This window comes from Chaetodon auriga, chromosome 4, assembly GCF_051107435.1.
Source record: "Chaetodon auriga isolate fChaAug3 chromosome 4, fChaAug3.hap1, whole genome shotgun sequence".
NCBI lineage: Eukaryota > Metazoa > Chordata > Actinopteri > Chaetodontiformes > Chaetodontidae > Chaetodon > Chaetodon auriga.
Window position 1 is genome coordinate 11,880,545 of NC_135077.1, and position 7,909 is coordinate 11,888,453.

The 7,909-nt window shown below is 41.3% G+C and overlaps 1 protein-coding gene across 1 annotated transcript; it reads left to right on the plus strand.

The window, feature by feature from the left end:
• The first annotated feature begins 2,123 nt into the window (after positions 1-2,123).
• Positions 2,124-7,689, plus strand: cisd2 (CDGSH iron sulfur domain 2). Its single transcript, XM_076728128.1, has 3 exons — positions 2,124-2,326; positions 5,860-6,074; positions 6,348-7,689. The coding sequence occupies exons 1-3, from the start codon at positions 2,224-2,226 to the stop codon at positions 6,435-6,437; spliced, it is 408 nt and encodes a 135-aa protein (XP_076584243.1). The 5' UTR covers positions 2,124-2,223; the 3' UTR covers positions 6,438-7,689.
• The last annotated feature ends 220 nt before the right edge of the window (positions 7,690-7,909 follow it).

Genomic DNA, 7,909 nt, shown 5'->3' on the forward strand with positions numbered 1-7,909 from the left:
CTGGGTAGTGTTGTTCTCTTCGGTGTGCGTATGCGTGAGAGAAACCGTGCCAGCACTAGAGGGCGCATCAACCGCATGAATCATTTCAGTAAGCGTCATCCTGAGTGCCCTTGACTAAAAATAAAGATTACAAATTTTTGAAAGCTTGACAGTTACTTTTTAACCCTGGAAATAATAATAATAATAATAATAATAATAATAATAATAATAATAATAATAATAATAATAATAATAATAATAATAAAAGAAGAAGAAGAAGAAGAAGAATCCATTATTTAAAAAAAAACCAAAAACCTGTAGTTTCAATTTCATTGAATTTATCAGACAGTCACTTGTATGTAGATTCAACTTCTACCAGTACTTCTAGACTACATTGCATTGCTGTAGTGACACTAAGTGGACCACCTCACACACACCTCACCACCCCGAAGCCACCCCCCCCCCCCCCCCCCACGCACATCTACACACACACACAAATCCCTTCCCCCGCCGCCTCACACAAACACCTCCTTCCCCGCGCTGCCGAACACACATATAGCCACACACAGTCACTCTCACCTATTGGAGGGAGAGACTGTGTCCTCACCCTTCTTTTTGCACGCTGCACTCTTATCTGTGAGTTTATTTTATCTTAGTTGTGAGTTCATTTTATTTTAAATTTATCTTATTTTATTATCCTTTCTTTCTACACGAGGGTTGCAATGCAAATTTCATTGACATATCCATGCTCAATGACAATAAAAGCAATCTTGAATCTTGAATCTTGAATCCATAACATTATAATACTCTTTACGTGTTAACACCTACAATAAATAATTCACAGTGATTTCATACTGTTAAAGGAACCAAGCTTCAGAATAAAAATAAAAACCTACAATAATAAAAATGTGATACATGATCTTCTCTTGTAATGGGAGTATTTGTCTACTAGGATATTGCAAATTTGTGAAGAATCTGAGAAGCCTGCTTCACCATTCCTAAGCGAAAGGGTTAACCTGTTTTACTTAGTTTACTAGTTAAATTCATGGTGTCTGAGGTCCTGGTCCTTGAGCCTAGAGCCTTAAGCTTGGCTGTTTTTTTATACCAGCATGTATTCTGCATTCATTTGATGTCACCTTGTTCCTGGAGGCTGGATAGTGGGAATGCCCGTTGGTGTCTACTCCAGCAAATTACCTACATGACAACTCAAGGCACTCAAGTTTAAAAATCAAGTAGCAAGATTGCCTGTGGCCTCATACAACCAGTGATATTAAAGTGCAAGCTCCAGTGGCATGCAGCGGCAAACTCTGACGCTAGTCTCGACTAGTCTGGACAAACATGTATCATCGCACAGTAACCATAAATAATATTACCTGTCCATATATACTAGGTATGTTCTGAGATACCTGCAACAAATGTTGATGTACTCCCACTCTGGGATGTGAGGGCTATGAGTAAGAAGCAGTGCAGCAAATCATATAAGAGACTTCATGTAGCCACTTACATTTGCAAATCTGTGGATGTTTTCAATTTCCTGCAACACTAATTAAAAAATTGTGTCAAGCAGGATGAGCCACATGAGCGCTGCCTTTAGGTACACCCCCAAATATTTTGTAAATATGGTTTGTAACCAGATGAAACCTGAATCCTGTGGAGTGAAATCATCACTGTTAGTATGAAACAGTGATCAAAAGATTGCAGAGCGGTGGCTTTGCATGTAAGGAGCACGCAGGCCTACTCAACAATCAACAGTGAAGGACCAAAGTGTGCAGCAGCAAAATACAACATGTGTCTCATTCCGTCAATACATTTTAATAAAACATTAAATACATGTGTGTATATCTATTCTATTAACACCAAATGTCATACATTTCCTGTGTAATTTAGATTAGATATACGTACATATATAGCACATATTTATTTATTTGTTTGACTTTATTTACGTTATCAAAATTGGAAGTTTACGAGGAGCACGTGAAGTCGACAGAAAGCACCGGAATTCAAGTTGTCCAATCAGGAGACACCAACTCCTCTACCGCTGATTGGTCACGCGTTTTTACATCACATGCCGTTGCTACGTGTATTCACGAAACCACTAACGCGTTTCTTCGGTTATATCCAAGTCTCACGGTCAGCGTTTACGTACCGGTGGCAAGCTGCGCCCAGAAATCAACGCAATGACATGAACGAACGCCAGGAACTATCCAAGTCAAACACAAAACCTGACCCAGTGAGCAAATCAAGATGGTTTTAGAAAGTATTTCAAGGATAATAAAAGTCCAGCTTCCAGCCTACCTCAAGAGGCTTCCGCTTCCGGAGACGATCGGCGGATTTGCAAGGTTAACAGGTAACTGCAGCTGTGTTGCACTCCTGCGAAGATGACTTCTTAACTCATCGGGGCACTTTTAAGCACATAGCTCTTTACCTTTCGCTAACCTGCAAACGAAAACTCAGTCATAGCCATGCTGTGGTTGGCAGCGTCTGACAAAACCTGTGTAAGGTCCCAAAGTCCTGCTCGGCTCCCGTAAATCTCTTTATCACCGTTAGATTTTGTTGTTTTTATTAGCACCATCAACTCCTAATGACCTCAAACTAGTGCCTGTTCTAAAGCAATACTCTTCACAGTTCAGTTTGCTCTTTTGTTTGAATGACCTTAAACATAGAGTGTCTGCATCTTCTAAGTTGCAGCCTGTCGTCTGCTGTGTAAGTGATATTCTGCTAATTCCAACAATTGGACATGTGATGCTATGTTTGTCTCAAGCACAACATGTAACCGGCTCAGTCATGAAGTGATGCACAGGCGTGACAGTCAGTCCTGGACAGGAGGGAACACACAGTCTCCAAACACAGACTACTTCAAGATCAGGATTTCACAACCTTTCTAGGTCTGTGACTCCATGTTAGATCCCCCCAAAAGTAATTTTTCAAGCATAAAATGCCCATCATGTAATGGTTCCAGCTTCTCGAATGTGAGAATTTGCTTCTTTTTTCATAGATAACATTTGAGTAAATGGAAGTTCTTTGTTTTGGACTGCCGGTAAGACAAAACATGGCATTTGAAGGATTTTTTTTTAATTGTTTTGAATATATGATGATGCTGACTTATTGAGTTGATTGAGTATCAGCCATGATCCACATTACACAGCCTGCAGCTTCCTAATTAGTGTTGGTGACAATTTACTAATGAATTCTTTTAAATGTTTTAGATTTTCTTTCCAATTTGCACTCCTCCTACTTTGTTCTGCAACTGCTGCACAGCAGTTGTCTTATTGTAGTCATGAACTGTTCATGCCTTATCACATGTGGCATCTCTATTAAAGTGAGAGCACAAAAGTGGGACTCAACCATACACTGAAAAAAAAGTCCTCGCAGCTTCTAGTTCAGTACAAGTGCACAGTTAAAATAAAGGACAGCGAGTGAAGTGTCCAGTGAAAGTCCACTTCAGCTTGATCTTTTGGCCTCACAGATCTTTGTAAAGTATCAAATGTGGCCTAAAAATAGCCCAAAAAAGCAGAAAAGCTGAGCTAGTCCTGCGTCACTCAAATGCTTTTGTGACAATTGACTTGCGAGAACCATTTGAGTAGAGCCTCCCTGAGAAGGCCGTGAAACCAAAAGCAGAAGCAGGGATGGACGATTTTAGTGATGGTGGTTCTTATCACTAATTGATAAGGTTTATGAAAGTCGGAAGCATTACTGGCTTTTAAGTTGATGTTTCCAGATAATGGCTGAAGGTAAAACTTTTTTCTAAAGTTGTGTTTTCATTTGTCATTGTAGATGGAAGATTTATCAAGTACGTATAATTTCTTAATTCTGGTATTTTTAATCATGGGGCATACTGTTACATATTTTGGAGTCTAAATGATGAATAGGTGGGCCTAAAAAGTCTTGGAATTGGTCCAGTAGATTGTCTCAGCTGGCTGCAATGTAATCCTTGAACGCAATAGTTGAGTTTATTGATATTTTCCAGTTTAGTATACACTGATATCGCACGAGTGAATTTGTCCATTTGGGTGTGAGTGGTCGGGTGGGAGCAGTGTTGATTGTAAAGTCTGACAGCAGCAGGAAGGAAGGACCTGCAGTATTTCTCCTTCACACACCGCGGGTGAAGCAGCCTGTCACTGAAGGAGCTGCCCGGCGCTGTGGGACATGTTCTCCATCAGGGGTGATATAGCTTAGCCATCATCCTCCTTTCTCCCTCCTCCTTCACTGAGTCAAGGAGGCATCTTAGCACAGAGCAGTCTGTTAAGTCTTCACCTGGCAGCAGTTGAGATGCCGCTGCCACAGCAGACCACATCACAGAAAATGGCTGCCACCAAAAAAGTCCTCTGGAGCACCACCTGTACTCCAAAAGACCCAAGTCTCCTCAGCAGGAACAGCCTCCTCTGAAGTTTCTCATATAGAGCATTTATATTGTCAGTCCAGGCCAGTTTATTATTCAGGTGAACATCCGGGTACTTGTAAGCGTCCACCATCTCAATGTCAACCCCTTGCATGTTCACTGGAAGTCCACCACCAGCTCTTTGGTTTTGCCTGTATTGAGCTGGATGTGCTTCCCTGGATCAGTTCTCAGCCAAGCAGGTCGGACTCACAGTCCCGTATCCTCACACACTGCGGTCCATGCAGTGAGGTGGTGGTCCACTCCTGTGGGCTCCAACTCGCCCCTGGGCTGTATGGTATTGAAGGCGCTGGAGAAATCCAAAAAGCCTGGTTTTCAGTGCTCTAAGCCTTTTCCAGGTGAGAGAGGGATCTGTGTAGGAGGTAAATGACAGTGTCGAATTAGCCCCCGAAGGATTATGTTGCTGCCATTGCGTCCCATTTCGTGGCTGTCGGCTGAGGCCATTATTAGTCATTTAGACACCAAAGTATGTGAAAAATAGGGCCGAGGCTTAAAAATACCACAATTATCCTCTAAAGAGATTAAGGATTAGCTATGTCCCATTAGGTATCAAATCCTTTTATTGCAAGTATTTTAATTGCCGTAAGAGTGTCATGAAAAGTTCTGGAGTCTAACTCCCAGCTAATAGTGAAATTACATAACTGTGGTTAATCCTCGCTGTGTTTCACTCATCTGTCCTCTCCATGTATGGTGGACTGAACGGTGGGTTTTCCCAAAGCACATTTCTGGGCTCAGTGTGGCATTTCCCCCCAGATAGCTGCTTGCGTGAGACGATACTCCTCAATGATCGAGCTCAGCAATAGAGCAGAAATGCCGATAAGAGGTGAGCTGGTGCTCCAGCTGAGCCAGCAGTTACAGTGTGCTGCCCTGCACTCACCTCAGCGGGATTAGGAGGAGAATGGAAGTAGGCGTAGCAGAGATTAGACTCACCAAGAACTGTTTACATGATCATGTATTTTCAAGTTTAACCACGTTACACACCTTTGACATAAATACTGTAACTTTAACCTCGAGGATGGTGTAATGTCTCAATGAAATCAGGGTGTCAAGCGGATGTCAGATCTACTGCATGTATTCACATTGACCATTGACTGCTGAGACTGTTCAACATTTAGTAATTTGATATATATCTTGAAGAAGAAATATGTGTATTAGCAGTATTGTAGCTGACAAACAAATGCAGCACTGTTGAAGCTCTTCTCTGTGACGCCCAGCCTCCTGGATGGCATCCAGCCATGGATGCAGTGCATGTGGTGGAAGCTGTCTTACTGACACGTGTTGTATACTGTGCAGTGCACGTATTTGGAATTGAATAACGTTTCAGTAAAGCACATGAAGCCCAATCCCTTAATAAGGCCAACGACCACAAATACACACATTTTCAACCTATGGACGACACTACTCTACACAAAGTATGCTGGTCTTCACAGTTCTTCTCCTGTGTTTGGGAATGTGTGCGTAATCTGCACGTACTGTGTCTGCAGTGTCCGAGTGGCTCCGGTTGCTGCCCCTCCTGGGTATACTGGCTTTGCTGGGCTATCTGACCATTCGCCCATTCCTGCCTAAGAAGAAGAAGCAGAGGGACAGCCTGATCAACCTGAAGATCCAGAAGGAGAACCCAAAAGTGGTCAACGAGATAGACATCGAGGACCTGAACAGCGCAAATGTGTGTTACTGTCGCTGCTGGCGCTCCAAAACTGTAAGTTGTTAGTTTGAAACATGTTGCTGCATCAGATTCACAATAATGATATATTGAAGCTGATGAGGTCAAACATTAGATATATTGTCTTTGTAATGATTAGCAAGTCACATTCTGTTTTCTTTGTGCTTTACACAACTTTTTTTTTTAGAATAAAACAACTTTTATTACTGAAGCCAATATTTATATATATTTTTTCACTTAAGGATCAATGGGAGTTTGCTGCTTCTATATTTTGCTGGTCAGCTAATATTAAGTTGTTTCCTGTTTTAGTTTCCTGTTTGTGACAAGTCACACTTGAAGCACAATGAGCTAACTGGAGACAACGTGGGACCGCTCATACTCAAAAAGAAGATACTGTAATCGACCACTGATGGGAGTTTTCCTTTCACTTCCTCAGCCTCTAGTTTTCATTTGTTAACAGTTTGTGGTTTGTCTGTTTTTTTGGTGTCTTGAGTCTTGGTCTCACCTTGGTGTCATGTTAATGTTGGCCAGAAAAATTGACTCTCAGTCTTTATTTGAAGTGGTCACAACACGGTGTGATTGTTTGAAACAAAAATTATATTTTAGGTTGTGCAGTTGAGAAGGTTTTGCTTGTTGTGTTTTTTATGGCCCGTTATTCGTTGCTCACTTTTGTTGGTTGACAGGAATGCCTTTTTGTATGACTGTCAGTTCAATTTTAGTCCTGTCTCAGTCGCTTTGAAATCACTTACAGTGCATCATTGGGACCACTTTGGGGGAAAACTTGAAACATAATTGCAGTGACTTTATGATGACTTTCAAAAATCAGAAGCCATCAGGGAAAAAGGTTTTTTCCCCTTTAATTTAGATGAAATACTCAGTCCTAGTCCAGCTCGTGATAAACACTTTGTACAGTATGTCCTCATTCTGGACCGTTCTTTGATAGAATCTAAGTCAGCCTTTGTTCGCCTTCTTTCTCCTGTTCCAGATTGTCTGTGTGCCAAATATGAACATGTCCACATGTTCAGGATGTGAATTATTCTCTTCTAAGTTATTGTGTGTATGGGAGGCTGCCACTGCTTATTCTTCACATGTATTTTGTTCAGAGCCTTTAAGCGTTTGAGTTTTACACTTTGAATCCAACTCCGTTGCCTACAAACATTTCAAACCACTGCGCCGTTGAGTAAAACCCAGTCATGTACAGTTTAGCCTCACGGCACTCTGTGCTGTTTTCTGGCCTCTGTATAGCCATAATGGCTGTATCGACTTCCTGCTGGAGTATTTCCTTTTTAATTAATCAGCAATGTTTTATATATAAATGGCCTCTGTTGTCAGATGTGAATTTTCATGAGGATGTCTGTGAATGTGAATGAACCTAATTCATACATTCTGCATATGAAATGGAAAAGGCTGAAAGGAATGATCAGGATGTTCAACTCGACAGTTTTGGCGAAAAGAATTGCAGCTTCATTTCCTTCTTGCACTGTTATTAATTGGAAAACGCTTCATGTAACTTTGAGTTGAAATTATTTTAAATTCAGGCGCCTGAGGACATTGCTTTGTAATTGTCTGCTACTCTTTTTTTTTCCAAGTAAAACTTCTATCCAGGTCATATTTCTGAAGAGTGCACTGTTGTCTGTCAGTACAGCCTCAACACCAGGAGCGTCAGATTTTCTCTTTGTGCATTTTGTGAATTGAAAACAGGAAGAACAAAGCTGAGACTCCACCGGGTCTGTGAGGCTGTCCCAACAATCGTGCTGCTTTGAGCTAAATGCTAACAAGCTGATGTTTCAGAACAACTGTACAATGTTTAACACTGTTACCAGCTTAGTTCAGCATGTTAGCAAGCTAACATTTGCTAATTAGTGTCACAC